Source organism: Callithrix jacchus, chromosome 5 (genome assembly GCF_049354715.1).
Source record: "Callithrix jacchus isolate 240 chromosome 5, calJac240_pri, whole genome shotgun sequence".
NCBI classification, from domain to species: Eukaryota; Metazoa; Chordata; class Mammalia; order Primates; family Cebidae; genus Callithrix; species Callithrix jacchus.
This window is the reverse complement of record NC_133506.1, coordinates 123,291,951-123,314,863: the sequence shown is the minus strand read 5'-3', so window position 1 is coordinate 123,314,863 and position 22,913 is coordinate 123,291,951. Positions and strand designations below refer to the sequence as shown.

At 35.6% G+C, this 22,913-nt stretch overlaps 1 protein-coding gene across 35 annotated transcripts in view; it reads right to left on the bottom strand.

Annotated features, from left to right (window-relative positions):
• The window catches only part of CEP112 (centrosomal protein 112), a 705,692-nt gene that overhangs the window by 465,294 nt on the left and 217,485 nt on the right, over nt 1–22,913 (bottom strand). For all 35 annotated transcript variants that reach the window (XR_008481664.2, XR_008481665.2, XR_008481666.2 and 32 more), the window contains one exon: nt 6,823–6,958. Coding sequence is in view for 32 of the 35 variants with exons in the window: in XM_054256393.2 (XP_054112368.1) it covers nt 6,823–6,958 (136 nt within the window). In the remaining 3 variants the exon portion in view is untranslated. The remainder of the gene's footprint in view (nt 1–6,822; nt 6,959–22,913) is intronic.

The following is a 22,913-nucleotide window of genomic DNA, read 5'->3' as shown; positions in this document are numbered from 1 at the left end:
TAGCTCCACCAGAGCAGGTCCTGGTGTCCATTTTTTGCAAGAAGTAAAGATAGATCACATCACAGGACTCTCTGCAGACACTCCCCAGTACCAGCCCAGAGCCCAGTAGCTCCCAGAGTGGCTAGACCCAGAAGAACAAAAACAATCACCACAGCTCAGCTCTTAGGAAGTTCCATTCCTAGGGGAAAAGGGAAAACACTGCATCAAGGGAGCACCCCATGGGACAAAAGAATCTGAAGAGCAGCACATCTCAGATCTTCCATCTGACTTGGTCTATTCAAATAAGAAGGAATCGGAAAAAAAAATTCTGGTAATATGACAAAACAGGGTTCTTTAACATCTCCAAGAGATTATATCAGCTCACCAGCAATGGATACAAACCAAAATGCAATCTCTGAATTGCCAGAAAAAGAATTCAGATAGTCAATTATTGAGCTAATCAAGGAGGTATCAGAGAAAGGTGAGGTCCAACATAAAGAAATCAAAAGCATGATACAGAATGTGAAAGCAAAGTTATTCAGTGAAATAGACAGCATATATAAAAAACAACCATAATGTCTGGAAATCGAGGACACACTTAGAGAAATGAAAAATGCACTGGAAAATCTCAGTAACAGAAATGAGCAAGCAGAAGAAAGAACCTCAGAGCTCAAAGACAAGGCTTTCAAATTAATCAAATCTATCGAAGATGAAGAAAAAAGAATTTAAAACAATGAACAAAGCCTCCAAGAGGTTTGGGACTATGTTAAATATCCAAACCTAAGAATAATTGTTCCTGAGGAAGATGAGAAATCTAAAAGTTTGGAAAACATGTCTGAGGAAATAATCGAGGAAAACTTCCCCAGCCTTGCTAGAGATCTATATATCAAATACAAGAAGCTCAAAGAACACCTGGGAAATTTATCACAAAAAGATCGTCTAGGCACACAGTCATCAGGTTAGCTAAAGTCAAAACAAGGAAAGAATCATAAGAGCTGGGAGGCAAACACATCAGGTAACCTATAAAGGAAAACCTATCAGATTAACAGCAGATTTTTCAGCCGAACACTAAAAGCTAAAATGGAATGAAGTCATATTTTTAGTTTCATTAATTAGCCAAAAATTTTGTATCCAGAGAAACTAAGTTTCATAAATGAAGAAAGATATTGTCTTTTCCAGACAAACAAATGCTGAGAGAATTTGCCACTACCAAGTCACCACTACAAGAACTGCTAAAAGGAGCACTAAATCTTAAAAGAAATCCTTCAAATACACAAAGCACAAATATCACAGGACCTATATAACAATAACATAGTGAAAAAAATCAGTAGGTATTCAGGCAACGAATAGCACAATGAATAGAACAGTACCTCACATCTCAATACTAACATTGAATGTAAATGGACTAAATGCTCCACCTAAAAGATATTGATGGCAGAATGGATTAAGAATTCAACAACCAAGTTTCTGCTGTCTTCAGTAGACTCACATAACACGTAAGGACTCACATAAACTTAAGGTAAAGGAGTGGAAAAAGATATTCCATGCAAATAAACACCAAAACCAAGCAGGAGTAGCTATTCTTATATCAGAAAAAACAAACTTTAAAGCAACAGCATTAAAGAAGACAAACAGGGACATTATATAATGATAAAAGAACCAGTTCAACAGGAAAATATCACAATTATAAATATAAATGCACCCAACATTGGAGCTCCCAAATATATAAAACAATTACTACTAGACTTAAGAAACGAGATAGGTGGCAACTCAATAATAGTGGGGGACTTTAATACTCCACTGACAGTACTACACAGATCATCAAAACAGAAAGTCAACAAGAACAATGAACTTAAAGTATACCCTATAACAAATGGACTTAACAGATATTCACAGAACATTCTACCCAACGATTGCAGAATATACATTTTATTCAGAAGGATATGGAACATTCTCCAAGACAGACTATATGATAGGCCACAAAACAAGTCTCACTAAATTTAAGAATAAAATTATGTCAAGTACTCTCTCAGACCACAGTGGAATAAAACTGGAAATAAACTCAAAAAGCAACCCTCAAAACCATGCAAATACGTGGAAATTTAAAAACCTGCTCCTGAATGATCATTGGATTTCAACAATGAAACCAAAATGGAAATTGAAAATAATCCTTTGAACTGAGTAACAGTGACACAACCTATCAAAACCTCTGAGATACGGCAAAAGCAGTGCTAAGAGGAAAGTTTATAGCATTAAATGCCTACATCAAAAAGTCTGAAAGAGCACAAATAGACAACCTAAGGTCACACCTCACAAAACTGAAAAAACAAGAACAATCCAAACCCAAACCCAGCAGAAGAAAGGAAATAACAAAGATCAGAGCAGAACTAAATGCTACTGAAACAACACCACCACCAAAAAACAATACAAAAGACAAAACACAAAGCTGGTTCCTTGAAAATATAAATGAAATTGATAGACCATTAGCGAGATTAAACAAGAAAAGAAAAGATCCAAACAAGCTCAATTAGAAACAAAACAGGAGTTATAGCTGATACCACAGAAATACAAAAGATTATTTAAGGCTACTATAAACATCTTTATATGCATAAACTAGAAAACCTAGAGGAAATAGATAAATTCCTGAAAATATACAACCCTCCTAGATTAAACCAGGAAGATGTAGAATCTCTGAACAGATCAATATCAAAAAGTGACATTGAAATGGTAATTTTTAAAATTGCTGACCAAAAAAATTCCAGGAGCAGACAGATTCACAGTTGAATTCTATCAGACATTCAAAGAGAACTGGTACCAATCCCATTGAAACTATTCCAAAAGACAGAGAAAGAGGGAATCCTCCTTCTATGAAGACAGTATCACCCTAATACCAAAACCAGGGAAGGATGTAACAAAGGAAAAAAACTATAGACTGATATCTTTGATGAACATAGATGCAAAAATTCTCAACAAAATACTAGTGAACCAAATCCAACAGCATATAAAAAAGATAATCCACCATGCTCAAGTGAGTTTCATAACAGGGATGCAGGGATGGTTCAACATATATAAGTCAATAAATGTGATACACCACATAAACAGAATTAAAAACAAAAATCGCATGATTATCTCAATAGATACAGAAAAAGCATTTGACATAATCCAGCATCCCTTTATAATTAAAACCCTCAGCAAAACTGGCATAGAAGGGACACAATTTAATGTAATAAAAGTCATCTATGACAAATCCACAGCCAACATTATACTGAATGGGAAAAAGTTGAAAGCTTTCCCTTTGAGAACTGCAAGACAAAGAAGCCCACTTTCACCACTTTGACATAGTTATGGAATTCCTAGCCAGAGCAATCATACAAGAGGAAGAAATAAAGGGCATCCAAATTGGAAAAGAGGAAGTCAAACTGTTGCTGGTTGCTGATAACATGATCGTATACCTAGAAAACCCTAAAGACTCCAAAGGCTCCTAGTACTGATAAACGAATTCAGCAAAGTTTTAGGATACAAAACTAACGTGCACAAATCAGTAGCTCTACTCTACACCATCAGCAACCAAGCTGAGAATCTAATCAAGAACTCAACCCCTCTCACAATAGCTGTAAAAAAAAGAAAAAGGAATATACCTAACTAAGGAAGTGAAAGACCTCTACAAAGAAAACTATAAAACACTACTGAAGGAAATCATAGATGACACAAACAAGTGGAAACACATCCCCTGCTCATGGATGGGTAGAATCAATATTGTGAAAATGACCGTTCTGCCAAAAGCAATCTACAAATTCAAACATTTCTCATCAAAATACCACCATCGTTCTTCACAGAACAATTAGCAGAAAAAAATCCTAAAATTAATATGGAACCAAAAAAGAGCCCATATAGCCAAAGCAAGACTTAGCAAAAATAACAAATCTGGAGGCATCACATTACCTGACTTCAAACAATAAGGCCACAGTCACCAAAACAGCATGGTACTGGTATAAAAATAGGTACATAGACCAATAGAACAGGATAAAGAAGGCAGAAATAAAGCCAAATGCTTACAGCCAACTGATCTTCAATAATGCAAACAAAAACATAAAATGGGGAGAGAACAGCCTATTCAACAAATGGTGCTGGGATTAACTGACTAGGCATATGTAGAAGAATGAAACTGGATCCTCATCCTTCATCTTATACAAAAATCAACTCAAGATGAATCAAGACTTAAATTTAAAGCCTGAAACCATAATGATTCTAGAAAATAACATCTGAAAAACCCTCTAGACATTGGCTTAGGCAAAGACTTCACAACTAAGAATCCAAAAGCAAATGCAACAAAAACAAAGATAAATAGATGGGACTTAATTAAATTAAACAGCTTCTGTACTGAAAAAGAAATAATCAGTGGAATTAACAGACAACTCATAGAGTGGAAGAATATTTTCACAATCTGTACATCCGACAAAGGATGAATATCCAGAATCTACAAAGAACTCAAACAAATCAGCAAGAAAGAAACAAACAATCCCATCAAAAAGCAGGCTAAGACTGGGAATAGACAGCTCTCAAAAGAAGATACACAAATGGCCAATAAGCATATGAAAAAATGCTCAACATCACTAAGTATAAAGGGAATGCAAATCAAAACCACAATGTGATACACCTCACTTCTGCAAGAATGGTCATAATAAAAAAAATCAAAAAATAAGAGATATTGGCATGGATGTGGTGAAAAGGGAACACTTTTATGCTGTTGGTGGGAATGTAAATAATACAACCACTATGGAGAACACTGTAGATTCCTTAAAGAACTATAAAAGTAGATCTACTATTTGATTCAGCAATCTCTCTTCTAGGTATCTACCCAGAGGAAAAGGAAAAGAAGTCATTATATGAAAAAGATACTTGCACACACATTTATAGCAGCACAATTTACAATTGCAAAAATATGGAACCAGCCCAAATGCCCATAAATCAACAAGTGGATAAAGAAATTGTCAGATATGTGTGTGTGTGTGTGTGTGTGTGTGTGTGTGTACACACATATATACACATACATGGTGTGTGTGCATATATATGTGTATACACCCTCCCCCCATGAAATACGACTAAGCCATAATAAGAAACAAAATAATGGCATTCACAGCAACCTGGATGTTACTGGAGACCATTATTCTAAATGAAATAACTCAGGACAGCCTGGTCGAGATGGTGAAACCCCGTCTCCACTAGAAATACAAAAATTATCCGGGCATGGTGGCAGGCACCTGTAATCTCAGCTACTCAGGAGGCTGAGGCAGAAAAAACTGCTTGAACCCAGGGAGCAGAGATTCCAGTGAGCTGAGATCATGCCACTGCACTCCAGCCTGGGCAACAGAGCAAGACTTTATCTCAAAAGAAAAAAAAAAAAAAAGGAAGTAACTAAGGAATGGAAAACCAAATATCATATGTTCTTACTCATAAGTGGAGCTAAGGTATGAGGCTCATGAGCCTTTGTGTCCTCATACCTTAGCTCCCACTTATGAGTCATTCTAATATTAAGAATGACATAATAGACTTTGGAGATTCAGCAGGGAAGGGTGGGAGAGATGAGGGATAAAAGACTACATTCTAATATTTATATATTATTTATATATTATAATTGAGATCTAATATTACATATCTGGTTAGCACACAGATACATAATATTAGATATAAAAGAGCAAACAGAAATAATACTTAAAATCTGTTCATATTTATCTAATTTTTAAGAAACAAAAAACAATTATGTATGCCTATAACAGATTAATGCATAATATATATGCATATTATCTAAGGGCATTATATATGCATATAAAATAAACTGAAATAATGCAGTCACTCCCCAGTATCCATGGGAGATTGGTTCCAGAACCTCCTCCATACTAAAATCCACAGATACTCAAGTTCCTTATATAAAATGGCATAGTACTTCCATATGACCTGTGCACATCCTCCCATGTACTTTATCATTGCTAGATTACTTCTAATACCTAATACAACATCTACATGTCACTTCAATCACATGGATTCAACATAGTACTCTGCATGTGTAAATTCAAGTTTTACTTTTTGGAACACTGTCAAAGTTTCCCAAATATTTTATTTCCATGGTTGGTTGAATCTGTGGAGGCAAAACCTATGGATACAACTGTTTACAGAGGGCTGACTATATACACTCAATTAATTATAGTGGATTTCTCCAGGGAAGAAAGAATAATGTGATTAGACATGAACAACAAAATAAAGTAAAACTTCACTTTAATATTTTAGTTTATATAAACAGTGTTAACAATTATTGTGTCTTCACGATAGGTACCTAGGTGTTTGTAATAATTCCCTTTATCCTTTTACATATTTTATATTTTCTTCAAAAGCTAAAAGAAAAAATGCAACCTATCTTGTACAAGAATTGCAGACAGCCTTTGTTCTTCACAATTGCCAGTTGAAAATAATTGCTATAACTGAATAATAAGACACTATTTATAGAACATGAAGAAACACAGGCATCGTTAACTGAAGTCCCTGCTCTAAAGAAACTGATCGGTCATGGGATTTTTCTCTTAGGCTCATCTCTCCTTCCAAAGCAAGGTAAATGTTTGCCATTACTACATTTATACAGGGGACTTTTAAATGATTATTCTGGCATTGCTTGAAGGATGAATCAAGTAGTAACATCTCTTTCTCATTCTGAATCTCTGACCCGATGATATGGCTAATTTTGATATAGCTCTTTTAAAAAGTGAAATGTTTCTGTCATATTTAAGATGAGAATGTACCTTCCTACTGAGAGAGTGACTTTCAAAAGGGATGGCGTGGCGGCCTCCTTACCTGCTCTTTCATTTCAGCATAGACTTTCTCCGAGTTCAGTTCCACCTGCCGCTTAAACTCTTCCAAAGCAGCATCTGCCTGCTGGGCCTGCAACCTCTGAACTTCAGTCACACGAGTTAGCTGCTCCTCTTTTTCCCTAGAAAGGTTCGGAGAAGCTTCCTTCAGAGTTAAAATATAAAAGAACTAGGCTTGAATGAAAGTACAATATTTAACCCCCTCTAAAATAAAATCCAGATTTTAATTTTTTTGATCCAAATCCTACAAAACTTCCCTTTAGTAACTTGACAATAAGCTAATTAGTCTCCAGAGGAAAAGGGTATAAACATGTATTGTGTATTCTGATGAAAGCAAAACAACTTTCAAAGATTTCCCTAAAAACAAAACTGAGTAAAACCATGTGTCTCCATCAAGTGATGAATGGATAAACAAAATGAAGAATATTAGTCATCCTTAAAAAGGAACGAAGAAGTTCTGATACCTGCTACAACATGGATGAACCTTAGAAACATCCAGCTAAGTGAAAGAAGCCAGTCACTAAAAGTTACATATTGTATGATTCCATTGATACGAAATTTCCAGAATAGGTAAATCTATAGAGACAGAAAGTACATTAGTTGTTGCTGGGGTCTGAGAGGCTGGGGAATAAGGAAGTGATTGCTAATAGATATGAAGTGATAAAAATACGAAAATGTTCTGGAGTTAGGCAGTGTTGATGGTTGCACATCCTTGTGAATATACTAAGATCCACCAAGTTATACACTTTAAAGGGGTGAATTTTATGGTATGTGAATTATATCTCATTTAAAAAAAAAAAAAAAACAATGCACCAACAGAAAGATGTATGTCTACCAGAAGTTAATTTGTAGGGAAGTCAATGCAACAGAGAAATATGATGGCCTAAAATTCTTTTGCTGCCTTCTAGAAGACTTGCCTAAAAGAACTGATAACCATCACATTTATTCACACCTTAACTGGAAACTATATAGCTGAAAGGGTCTAACAAAACAAAAGCAATCTTTGCATGTGGACAGAAGCAAAAAATAAAGGCTTAAGTTTATAAATGCATGAAAGTTAACAATAGCTAACTTTGAGTTGTAACTAGGTGCCAGGCACTGTGCAATGGAATTTTATATGGTTTGGCTCTTTGTCCCCAACCAAATCTAATCTTGCAGCTCCCATAATCCCCAGGTGTTATGGGGGGGACCCAGTGGGGGATAACTAAGTCGTGGGGGTGGGTCTTTCCTATGCTGTTCTGGTGACAGTGAACAAGTCTCATGAGATCTGATGGTTTTAACAAGAGGAGTTCCCCTGCACAAGCTCTCTTTTGCCTGCCACCATCCATGTAAGATGTGACTTGCTCCTTGGCCATGATTATGAGGTCTCCCCAGCCACATAGAACTGTAAGTCCATTAAACTTCTTTCTTTTGAAAATGCCCAGTCTTGGGTATATCTTTATCAGCAGCATGAAAATGGACTAATACAGAATTTTATGTCTTCTCTCGTTTATTGTCACAGTGAACCAGTATAAGAGTGTTATTATATCCTTGCTTATACAGAACAGGAAACTAGGGCTTAAAGAATACTTCCACGTAGAGTAACAGGTCAAGCCAGGATTCCAGTCCTGACAGTCTGCTTCTAAAGTTCCTGCTGTTGGCTGCTATGCCACCCTGCTTTCCTGATTTTCCAGATGCCATAGGTAAGATTAACTTGGCTCACCTTCCCTAAATGGGAAAGCTTACACAAATATAAAATATGTTCTTACTATTAGCTGTAACACTGAAGAATGCTGGGGGCAAGGGGAAATTTAATTCACTCAAACCAAATTTTAGAGAAATATCATTAAGGGGAGAAAAGACACTTCTAAAACAAGATGATGCAATATTTCAAGACTTGAGCAAAAAGTAATTTGAGTTTTTTCAGGTTACTCATCTGAGTTTAAAATCCCCTCTAAGACACAATAATTTATAGGCTTTTCAATAAGAACACATATATCATATAAAATACCAAACTTTCTTATCCCCAAGCAAATTGAAAACCTCTTTGAAAGCTTAAGTGGCCAAAAGACTGATAAGAATAAGTATCAACTAATTTCCACTTCAACAAGAGATTCTCTTGTTCCTTTATAATGAAGTTATCATATAGATATAGATATAGATATAGATATATAGATATAGATATAGATACAGATATAGATATGTGTGTGTAGGGGGTTTTGTATGTGTCTGTTCTCTTGTCATGCCCGTATCCCAATCGCCTCCCCTGTATTTGGGATCTGCAAATAGGCAAGTTTTTGTTGACGGGCTAAAAAACCCTACCCTGTATCTTTATGTTTCATTTTAAGCACCACCTTGTGTCTATTTATCTCTTCATATCCCATCCATCCATCTACCTGAAGGTAACAATAGTCACTGCAATCCCATGATAAACAAAGCAGTTTTTCCACTAAATCCCTATTCCTTTATGTATCTGTTTTACAGATGTAGCCACAATTTTTATGGCCTAAAGAGTTTAATAGTGCTCCAAGGTGTGTGATGCCCTGCACAAGAGTTACGCCATTCTAGGTCAGAAGTCATGCCACATGTGGCTCTCAGTTACTATATTTTGCAGCAATAGGGTACAGGATTCTGAAAGATTTTAAAAGCTGTTCTTCAACTTGTCTGCTTGAATGAACTGGAACCTGAATATCTTGTTGTTCACCATGTTTCTTACATGTTGTTAAAGCAAAATGGGCTTAATGTTAACTGGTTGTTAAGTTCTAAGGTCTTCACATTAGTGAGGCTTTTTTTGCCACCTCATGTGAATATTAGCTCAAAGATAATGGTGATTAATAATCAGATATCATACTGAAGGCTGATTTTGGGGGCATCACCATATGAAAGACTGAGCACTCGGATGGCTATCGAGAATTTTAAATTGTTCTGGTGCATTTTCACTCTTCCTATATTAACTTGCACTGGAACTGGGGCTTTAAGTTAGATGTAGCGTTTTCCTGGTACAAACATTGAATGATTTGAATATCCAAATATCTAAATACTAAGCACATGGGAACAACATCAAGTCATATAAGTTGTTATTGGGTACCATGGTCTAGATCTAGGTTGGTAAATAGATGTTCTCTGGTGTGATGATCCCAACTGACTGGAAGGGGCTGCCTGGAATGCTCTGTCGAAAGGATTCTGAGAGCAGGCTCAGAGGGCAAGGGTGCTGTGGCTGATGAACAGTAGCACTGTTTGCCAGGCACTGGGGTTAGGCAGTGCAATGACCGCTTCAGAGATTATAGTAACTAGTTTATCTTATGTTCCTCTTTAACTTTCGAGGCCCTTCCAAAAGCACTTGAGAGGAGTACTTTATAATTAAAATTAAAATTTATCAGAGGTTCACCTTTGGTCAGTTTGTATATAAGTACAAAAGAAAGTACACTGAACATGATTTAAAAACTTTAAGATTTTATATATCATTTACTTTTTAATAATGGAATATTAAATAGCCAAAAGAAAGAAAGATAACATATTCTATAAAAATATATGACCTATAGCTGAAATACCAACTTTGTCCTATCCATGTTGTAACTCAGTTGTTTATACTTTTTGTGCAATAATTCACATGAACTATTTAGTTAAATACTTTTAATTTAATAGGACAAATCTTTTTCTCTATAACATGTTAGTCTTACCTACTAAGCTTAGTTCATTTACTTTATAACTAATTTATGATCACATAATCAAAGTCATAAAATTTAGCTATCCATCAAGTATACATTAGAGGCCATTTTAAAATGTGAAAACTTTGCACAATAAGGCATACTGCTTTTAATTGATCATTTCTATCCTGATTTACAAACAGCAAATATTGTTTTACACTCAGTTGCAAGCACAGGGAAATATGTAAAATCTAGTTTCTAGTCCTGCCACACTGGCTGAACTAATCTAATAGTAACGTTAAATATCAAAGGTGGCCTTATTCAATATAATTCAATGTTCCTGTCCAGTAAAACCACAATGAGTACATTGAACTCCACTAATATTTAGAAACCTTCTGCCTTTTTTTTTTTTTTTTTTTGAGACAGGGCGTTGCTCTGACATCCAGGCTGGAGTGCAGTGGCACAATCAGGACTCACTGGAGCCTCGAACACCTGGACTCAGGTGATCCTTCCACCTCAGCCTCTGCATAGCTGGGAATAAAGGTGCAAGCCACCACGCCTGGCTACTGTTTTTCTTTCTTGTGGAAATGAGGTTTTCCCAAGTCCAGGCTGGTCTCAAACTCCTGGACTCAAGCAATCCACCCACCTTGGCCTCCCAAAGAGCTAGGATTACAGGCATAAGCTGCTGCACCTGGTCCTTCTGTCTTAATATAAATTAAATCTATCAATTCAAATAAAGAAGTGATAATCACTTTAAGGAGGGATCCATTGTAATTTCTACATGGTAATGAAGCAGAAGTAAAAATGTTGAGCCTTTGAAACAGACAAGGGTCTGCTCCTATCACAGGAACAGCGTTCCTTTTTACCATGACCCCAATAGTTCATCCTACAAGAAGGAGGAAAAAAGGACTTTGAAGATTTTTTTTTTCCCCCAGTGGAACTAGTTGTGGGGCCAAGTAGAAATGCATCACTCAAATGCCTTAAAGCTGGGCCTCCATGAAGATAAAAAGGTGGAAAGAAAATTTGCTTTTTAGCTCTGATTTATTTATAAAGTGCAGTAAATTTTCCTCATCTGAGTATATAAAGGATAGAGAAAAGAAGCTGCATTCTTAAACAACCACAAGCCAGCTCAGATTAAAGGATGTTCTGAAGTACATGATTATTCCAAAAAGGGCAATAAAATGAGGGAAACTAATGGATGACAGTTTAGTATTTTTGAGCTTTACAAGCTAAAATTTATATATTCAGGTGAACCCTAATTTGAAAATCTTCCCTTTGCACATTTCTGTTCCAGTGCTTTTGATAAAAATGGCTGCAATCCAACATGTATTTATAAGGTTTCACATTACAGTATACTTCATTTGCTGCCAGCTTGGCATCTCCCCTGGAAACTCCAAGAAAAACAACACAAAATAAGAAACTTCAAACAAGCCTGAAAAACAGCTAAAAGAGTCCCCATGCCCTTTCCAGCTGGGCTGGAAAACAAGACTTACAAGCAGCAATATACCTATATTCAGGGCTGCTAGTTGTTACTTAAACTGATTGAACTGAATGAGTCAAAAATATTTAAAATAATACCTTTCATAAGCATTATAAATAAATAAATTGCTTTGGCCTCTTTTTCATTTGACTTCTAAAGTAGTCTCTGTTAAATTCTACTTCAATATGGTAAACCATGTAGACAGCTAAACGTTTGGTACTTCAGGAGTCAGAAAGAAATGTCCACTAAAATGAAAATTAGTACTGGTCTTAATATTGAATATATGGTAATACTTCCCACATTGATCTACAGATTCAACATAATCAATGCACGCAGGGCCGCAAGCCAAGGAACAGGGGCAGCCTCCAGAAGACGGAAAAGGCAAGGAATGGCTTATTCCCATAAGCTCACTGAAACTGTGATGATCCAGAACACTAAATGCCAAATTATTCTCTTGCTCCTAAGCGAAAAGCTCCAAACAGGTATGATAACAGCATAAAGAAGTTCTACAGAATTCTATTCCGACAAAGAGCTTTTATTGCCAACAATGTCAAACTCCATTTGCCCCCAGAGTCAAACTCCAGTCTTAAAAAACATGCCTGTTGGTTGAAGCATGTTAGTTATAAACAGCAATGAGGACTCTTCTTAAACAATTCAAAAATCTCTTAAGATATGGATGTCAGCTAGGAGGTCCATAAATCTATGACGCCAACTGGATTTGAATCATGATTCAAAAGAACTATTTCTGGCTCAACCTTGTAGCCTTCATTCTCAGTAAGTTAGTTTTGTTCTGGGAGCAGAAACAAGGGTACTGGAAGCAAGTTCTAAGAATTGCCCATTCAAATACTACAGAAACATAAATGAAGTATAAGACATGGTTCCTATCCTGCAGAAAGTATAATCTGACAAAAAGAAAGGATGGAAATACAAGGAGAAAAATCAAATGATGCAATATTGTACAAATTAAATCATGTGACAAATTTTAAGTGCTAAAAGAATACAAAGAATGTAACAATGCACTAAGAGTCTATATAAGAAACCACTCTCAGGATCAAATTTATGTCCAAGGTAGGAAATAAAGCTATAGAAGTAATATTAATGAAAGGTTTAAACAGTTTAAAGTTTACATAATAATTTTATGCTAAACTAACTTCTGCCTGTAATATGGGTCCATAAATAAAACAAACTCTAGCTCAGCAAATAAAAAAGCAAGTACTACTTCTACAGTAAACTAACAAAATACTGAGAAAATTATCCTTAAAGATAAAGCAGCCATGTTTTATGGCAAAGAAAAATTCCTTTAAAATCTTTAAATTATTTAAACTTTAAAATAAATCCCATGTAATTTTTATGTCCCTATATTTAACAAACAATTGATTAAAACTTCCATTTATAAATTATACATCATATATGCAGAGTTTACATACATACCCATTAATATATTTTATTACAGATTTAGTATTACAGATGTCCTATCAGTAAATAGGACATATATGTTATTCTTTTAAAATGACAAAACCTAAATATTCTGGAATAGGTGCAGAACCACTTCTTGTTACTAGGGAGAGGAAGAAAGACAGTATGAAGTCACTCAAGCAGAATGATAAGTAAACCAAAGCCAGATCAAAGGAATAAAGAAAAAAGGCTGAAATGTGAATCTGAAATATTTATTTCCTTCGAAAACATCATCCATGCCTTGTCCCTGGGCAGTTCAATATTTCAAAGTAGCAGGAAAATATTCTCACTTATATTCATCACTATGCACAAACAGATCAAATTTTAAGCAGGCAAATTTTCTCCTTATTTATCAAATATAAATGTAATATTTATCATGTGAGAGAAGCTTTTCTGCTTATTATAGATGATTTCTAAGTGATAAGAAATGAAAAGTTGGAATAGATATTTTCTACTACTTTTAGAGAATTACATTGCTACAAAATAAAACATTTATAGTATGACCATAATTTTTAAATATTTGCAAATGATGAAGGGGAGTAAACATTTATTAAATGTCTACCCTGCTTGTTACAGTAAAGGCAGTTCACACATTATTTTATCTAATTTCTATAAAAAAAGTTACTACATATTTTTAGATGAAAACACTGAAACTTCGAATATTTAAATGATTTACTCAAGTTCACACAGAAAATGGCAGAACAAGCAATGAAACCAACCCATCTGACTGCGAAGTCCAAGTAGATTCACTACATGTAATATTATTTCTATAAATCTGTATATACATTTTATTACTGTTTCATATTAACAGAATTTATAACTAAGTACTTATCATAATTTAACCTTACATAGCAATATTTGTATATCAAATCACTTCTAGAGCATTTGAAAGCTAAAATGTTCACTAGCACTTACTTAACATTTATCACATTCCAGGATCTGTGCTCAGTACTAGAAATGCAAAAATGATCAAGAAATTGTCTCAGTTTTTGTTTTCTTTTGGTTTTTTGTGGGTTTTTCTTCAGATCGTGTCTTGCTCTGTCACCCAGGCTAGAGGTGCAATATCAGCTCACTGCAACCTCCACCTCTTGGGTTCAACTGATTCCCTTGCCTCAGCTTCCCAAGTAGCTGGGATTACAGGCACGCAATACTACACCCAGCTAATTTTTTTTTGTATTTTTAGTAAAGACAGGGTTTTGCCATGTTAGCCAGGCTGATCTAGGAAAACTTCATAAAAGACTTTCATTTTGGTAAGGTCACTACAGGAAACGTTTAAGAGGCTTAACATATTACATTTATATCACATAAATGCATATTACCTGCATATTACATAGATGCAAATCACATGTATATCACATGCATGTATACTGCAAGTATATTACATGAATGTGCATCACATGTATAGCGCATGCATGCATGTTACACACATGCAAATCACATACTTGCTACATGTACATTACATTCATATATTACATACACAATGCATGTACACCACATAAAAACATTGCACGTATATTGCATGAATGCATGCACATAACATGCACATTGCATACATGTATTATACACAATAAATGTATACTACATGCATGTATAGCACATACATGCATAATACATGTATATTACGTGGAGGTATATTACATGAATATTACATTGTGTCACATACATGCAAATTGCATGTATAATGCATGCGTGAGTGTATATCACATGCACATTGCATAAATATACTTGTGATGTGCAAGTATGTAATATACATGTGTGTAACAAAATACAACATAGATCTAATATAAAATACAGATGCATGCATTATGCATGTAACACATGTATTTCATGTACATGTAACATGAATGTAAAGTATGTTTTGATAATGAATATATGTGATATATGTTAATTACTTGTGACATGTGTGTTGTGCATGCAACACACATGTGATATGCATGTACTAAACATGTGGCACACACATGTGATGCATGGGGCATGCACGTAAAATATGCACGTTGTGTGTGATATGCACGTAACATGTATGTGATATGCATGAAATATACATGCAAGGTACACGTATCAATACACATGTATGATATACATGTATGCAATCTGCATGCATGTATCATATCTGTATAAGCCTTCGATGACGTTTTGTTTCAAGTAAAATATGAAAAAGATATTTTATAAATCTGTTTTACAAATGTCTTTATGTACAATTTTAACATATGCATACATATAATACACATGTAACATACACGTATGTAATATGCCTGTAACATTCATGTATGTAATATGCATGCTATACAATGCAGCATGCATATATGCAATGTGCATGCATGTAGTATACATGCAATATACATGTATTCACATCTATGTAATAAGCGGGCAATATACATGCAAAACACATTATGCATGTAACACATATGAATGTGATATGCATATATGCATGTATGCTATATACCTGTAATATACATGTTGTATGCATGTGTGAGATACATTGTAATATGCACATAGCGAGCATGGAATGTACATGTAATATGCATGAATGTGGTGTGCATGTAATGCACATGCATGTGATATGCATCCATGTAATATGCATGTAACATCCATGTGCTATATGCAATGCAATATATAATGCATGTGACAGGCATGCAATATGCATGTATGAAATATGCATGCAATACACATCTGACAATGTGTGTGAAATCCATGTTACATACAATTTATAGACTATACATGGTTGTTAATGCATATACTACACATGTAATTGCATCTAATGTGCATGTATTACATATAGTATGCATGTGGCATGCATGTAATGTGTGTAATGTGCATGCAACATACATGCATTGCATGCATGCATGCTGCAGGTATACTGCATACATCTATACTGAATTTATAGCACATGCATGGATATTACATGTACATTGAATGCAGATTACATACATTCATATCACATGTAAACTACATGCATGTGTTCTAAGTGTATGCTACATACATTACATGTATAGCACATGGAGATTACATGCCATATGAGTGTATATTACACACATGCGTATCACATGCATGTACACTGCACTTGTTGCACATGTGTTGCATGTTTGTTGCATGTATGTTACATGTGTGCTGCCTGTATATGTTGCATGTGTGCTTGTTGCATGTATGACATGTATATTACATGTGCATGATGCACATGCATATTGCCTGTATAATGTATGCATGCATATCACACACTTACTACATCTGTATTGCATGAATATCATGGTTGCAATGTTACACGTACAGTATATGCATGCATGCATGCTACACACAGTGCAAACACCTATATTACATGTGTGCATATTTTATATAACATGCAGGCACATTGCAGGTACATCACATGCATATGATGTGCATCTCATGAATGTATGTTACGTGTATATTACTTGTATATTCCATGTATGCTTATCAGTTACATGTATGTATTGCATGTATGCATGTCACATGTATGTCACATATACATTACATGTTTGCATATTGTGTGTATATTGTATGCATGTAAATTACATCTGTGTTCACACATGTATCTTTTTGTGTTGGTAGTTTCATGTGTATGTACACAGCTCAAAATATATGAAAGTATGCTATAAATAGGTGAAATTTATTGTGTGACCATTCTAACTAAATAAAGCTGTTACAATGGCGCTTAAGTATATGAAAATGTTTAATCTCACTTATAAGAGTATTGCAAATTAAAACCGTGTCATTATTTCTCACATATCAGATTCACAAAATTTTTTAACTGTAATAACATTCTACTTGGGAGGCTAAAAGGCATTCGATGTTGGTTTGTTTGTTGAGACAGTGTCTCACTTTGTCACCCAAGCCGGAGTGCAGTGGCGAGATGACAGCTCACTGCAGCCTCAGTCTCCCAAGCTCAAGCAATCCTCCCACCTCAATTCCCTAAGTAGTTGCAGCTAATAGACACATGCCACCATGCCAGCTAATTTTTTTTGTATTTTTTGTAGAGAAGGGGTTTTGCCACGTTGCCCAAGTTGGTCTCAAATTCCTGAGCTCAAGCAATCCACCTGCCTTGGCCTCCCAAAGTGTTGTGATTACAGGTATGAGCCACTGTGCCCAGACCAAAAAGGCAGTGGCTGTATGTAGCCAGGAGAAATGTAAGTCAATATAAACTTCATGGAGAAAAGTTTGCCACTACATAACAAAACTATATACATGTGGTTTTGACCCAGAATTCCCACTCCTAAAAAGTTATCCTGAATACATATTCCAAACAATAGAAAAATTCATATCCATTAGGTTATTCATGACAGCATCATATGCAACTGCAAATATTGGGAACAACCTGTACCCCCATATGTGGAACAGTGGTTGCATAAACACAGTGACATACTACAATGATGTAAAAAGAACAAGTGACTTCAGGGTTATAATAAATGAAAAAAGCAATGTGTACAAAAGTATCCATGCCTTTTGGAGGAAGAGAAAACAATGAGATATATATGTATCTACTCATTTGTGTAGGAACAAACATAGAAATGATCAACCAGAGACTACTAAGATCATATATCCACAGAAGTGGCTTGGAATGGTGAAGAAGACACAGAAGGAATGAAGGTAGGGTGACACCTCTCTGAACATACCTAATAGTCCAGGTCTGGTATTTGGAATCATATTAATATTTACTTTAAAAAATGAAATAAAAAAGGATGGGAGAGGGAAATCCTGAAGTGAAATGCAAACAGAAACAAATATACCTAATTGTATTTCAAATGATTAATAATCACACTGTAAAGGGAATAAATAACCAAATTAATTTTTGAACACAATCTTTGGATCATATGCTCTTCTGTTGAAGATGAAAGGAATGCAAAATAACTATTAGACTCTAGTTATAGGTTTCTTTCTTCACAGAGGTATGGTCTATCAATTGAAAACCATTTCCTGCTATTCTAGGTTTGAGCCAATAAGTAAATATATAATGGAAGTCAGGTTTCTCACAGTTAGAGGGTAATAAAACAAATAAGAAGAAAGAATAAAATAAACCCTGTTGAATTTGACTGGAAATGGAATTAGAGTGAGTTCATGCTTTCCATATATTTAGCAAGATATAGAAATATAGATGTATAAGTACAGGATATGTGTATGATATAAAATAAATGTAAATTTATAAACACACACACACATATAGACACACACAGGGATGTGTATGTATGTGTCTATATATTCATTTGTTTTCTAACTCCACCTGCTGAAAGGGGCTAAAAGCAATTTCTTTGGAAAGCAAAAAACACACTTTTAGATAATTTACCAGTGCCTAATAGGAAATCATATTGGAAATCATGAACTATACTGGAACAGAACCACGAAGAACACAACTACATATAAAAATTTGTGTGATACAACTTAAGCATTTCTTAAAACAATTCAAAACCTTAAATGCGTAAGTTAGAGTAGGAAAAGCAACTGGAAGCCTTTTTGGAATATTATGTTTCACTTAAGGTACATTCAGGAGGAGTTCTAATTTGGAACTAAACATAGTCTTAAAATGACCTGGTAAAAGCATAAAATGTGGACAAGAAAGGTGATTATCTTCAGAGAAGGAGAAAGAAAAAACCCATACCTATCATAATTTTTTCTTTAAATAAAAAGAATCTGAAATGAATATTCCAAGAAGTTACCATTTGTTAAAAGCATACATGTGTGCTGGATGTGTTACATAATCCTCCTACCTTCCCTAACTTAACCCATAAAGTAAGCTCTTCTGCACTTTCAACAAGAAGAGAACTGCAGCCCTTTCTTTGCATATGCTAATCACCATGGACTCGAATAAACAAGAGAGACACTGTTTGACCCCCCATCTCTCTCTCCAGGGAGGGCCTATTGTCAGAATGTCCTCCTCCCCTGCCTTTATAGGTCCTACTGGGTAGCTCTAGCTGTGACCTGGTGAGCACATTTAATCTAATGAGAAAGGATTCCCAACTTTCACCTGGCCGCACACCCAAACCACAACTTCATCTATAGGATTCTTCTATCTTTCCAAATGTATTCGGAATTTGAGAGGGGAAGAGAGATTTATTGGCCTTGATTCTCTCCTAAATCAAAAACATTACAACTTTTTTAGGTTCTATACAAATTTACAATAACTAGTTTATAGTGGTTTAGTTTATAACTACAGAAAAAACTGTAATGTATTGTTCCTAATAAAGCAGCAATGTCATCAATTTTATTGTCATAAATAATCTTCCTTAAAATTTCCATGGAATCTATAGAAGTAAGCCATCTGCATACTCATTCAGACCTCGTTAGTAAGAATTTGTGATAATTTTGACAGGAGTGGGATATTAAAGTTCACCTTTATTTGTTCTTAAAAAGGTCTTTTAAAAAATACATATTATAATATTATTATATAGGCCATATTTAATCTTTAAAAAAAATAAACTTATAACCTTTTTTTTTTTTTGACATGGTCTCCCTCTGTCACCCAGGCTGGAGTGCAGTGGTACAGTCTCGGTTCACTGAAACCTCTGCCTCCCAGGTTCACACGATTCTCGTGCTTCAGTCTCCTGAGTAGCTGGGATTACAGACATGCACCCCTATGCCCCACTAATTTTTGTATTTTTAGTAGAGACAGGGTTTCACCATGTTAGCCAGGCTGTCTCGAACTTCTTACCTCAGGTGATCCGCCCACCTCGGCCTCTCAATGTGCTGAGATTACAGGCATGAGCCACCAGGCCCAGCCACTTTTTAAACAAATGTTTAAAATGCCTTTTAACTGATGGTAACCAAATAAAAACAGCTGTATATTATAGAGACATGAGATCTCAGTGAATGTGTTTCTTGAGATGGAACTGAAATAGACAAGGCTCTCTTATGCATGGCTGCATTTCTTACAGCATCTGTGCTTCTCTTTGTGCATCTGCCCCACTTTCCTCTTGGCATTAACACAACTGCTCGAAACTTTAGCTTGTGTATGGTCCATAGTGGCTGCCTAGCCAACCTTCCTCCATAGTAATGTTCCAGGTTTTCAGCTTCTGCATTAATTGAGTCAGTCTCTTGGTTTTCCAGTTCCAAATTCCAAAGGTCAGGGAAGAAGTGCAATACAGTATAACACAGTGGTTAAGAATAGAGGCTTTAAAGCTGAATAATTTTTAAATGTGTTATGAGGCATAAATGACATCACTGTCTTACTATTTTCGTAATAGAGATAATAAACATATATATATTGGAAGAAATTATGGCAAAGTGCTTTAAAAATCAATAGCGCAGTTTACCTAAAAGTAAGTTTTAGGTAAAGCACTTTATCAGTGCTTTCTGTTAAAGTTCATCATAAAATATCAATATATACACAAAGCATGAACTAGCATTCCAGATTCAAATATAAAGAAAATATTTACGTTAAGAAAAATGGTTTAGGGCCGGGCACGGTGGCTCATGCCTGTAATCCCAGCACTTTGGGAGGCTGAGGCGAGCGGATCACAAGGTCAAGACATCGAGACCATCCTGGCCTACAAGGTGAAACCCCGTCTCTTCTAAAAATACAAAAATTAGCTGGGTGTGGTGGTGTGCGCCTGTAGTCCCAGCTACTCAGGAGGCTGAGACAGGAGAATTGCTTGAACCCGGGAGGCGGAGGTTGCAGTGAACCAAGATTGGGCTACTGCACTCCAGCCTGGCGCCTGGTGACAGAGTGAGACTGTCTCAAAAAAAAAAGAAAAAGAAAAAAGAAAAATGGTTTATCAATACCAGCCAGAATTTTGGGAATGTTATTAACAAAAGGTTTGTGTACACTTAAAGAGATCAGTAAGATTTCAAATTCACTAAAAGTAAGTTTTAGGTAAATGCTACAAACACTGCGTCAAGTCATTTATTTTTAATTTGTTCCCTAATGCTCTTATGTATAAATGGTTTTGTGAAAGATGTTTAACAAATTTTAATTAGCTGAATGAACATATATTAAAAAAGAATAGAGGCTTTAAAGTCAAACACACACAATTTCAAATTCTAGCACCTCGCCTCCACCAGCTGTGTTAAGCTCTTTGTGCCTCAGAGTAAAATAACTCAGCTGCCTTTAGATCAAGTGTCCACTCTAGACCCAATGAGCGTAGCAGAGAAAGGAAGGTGGTCTTATAGCAGAGAACATTGTGGGGAGCTGTCAGAGCTGTGGGCAGGGCAGATTCTCCAGTGTGGGGTTAAGTGAGGCTGAGTGAAGTGCTTCACGCCTATAATCCTGACACTTTGGGAGGTTGAGGTGGGAGGATCCCTTGAAGCCAGGAGTTTGAGAAAAGCCAGGGCAACAAAGTGATACCCTGTCTCTAACAATAAAAATATAACAATTAGCCAGGCACAGTGATGCACACCTATAGTCTCAGCTACCCAGGAGGCTGAGGCAGGAGGATCACTTGAGCCCAGAGGTGGAGGCTGCAGTGGGCTATGATCATGACACTGCACTCAAGCCTGGGTGACAGAGCAAGATCCTATTGCTAAAAGAAAAAAGAAATACTAAGTAATGACATATTTAGTATATGTTACCATCTTTGAATGATTTGGCTCCAATCATTTAAAAAGCACAAAAGGAAAAACTACTTTGGTGACACAAAGGTACACACTGGCATTCTCTCAGGAAAAGAGCAATGAAGTAGGACTCAGTGGGCCCAGGTGCAAGGCCCAGCCTGGTCACATATCAGCTCTGCAATGTTCATCAAATTGCTTGAGCAATTGATGAAATCTCTATGAACCTCAGTTTCTTCCTTTCAAAATGCGGATAATAATGAACAACCACATAGGATTCTTTGGAGGCTAAATTAAAAGAATGTATATTAAAACCACTTTGTTAACTTTAAAACACTCAATGAAGTATTATTGTGCTTTATTAGCATATTTACTCCCCAGAAGGATTACATTTATTTCACATTTCATTGCTAATGCAAATTTTGACTGTACTAAAACTCAAGAAGCTAAATATATAAATTGCTAAAAAAAAAATAGGTTTTGCAAACTCTATTCCTAAGGAAAGCATCCAAGAAACGTAAAAATACCATGTTTCACACTAACCCTATGGTGTGAAATTGTGTCACAAATGTCTCTGTCAGTAAGAGGCCTCTTGACCATCAAATTATACTGACATTCATTTAAAGCAATGTGTTTTTGTGAGAAGTGCTGAGTTCTATAAAGACATATCTACAAAGAAATACTTCATAGAATGAAAATTTCCTTCTCAACTGGAGGAAAGGTCACCACACATTGCTCTCTTCTTTTCAAGCCTTCTATTGTACTTCTTGGATGGTTAAGCCAGCATGTTCACTGGAGCTAAGGAATGTTTACAATAAACTGGAAACCTTGCCTGCTCTGGATCTAAAATGGTTGCAGATGCTCAAGCAGAGAGGAGAAAAAAGAATAGCTGCCCCCACCTCCACCACTGATACTTCAGAGAGCTATTTTTAAGAAGAAAATTATATTCAGAGGATGTAGGCATTTTATTTATCTATTTTTAATTTAATTAATTTATTTATTGATTTTTGAGACAAGGTCTCACTC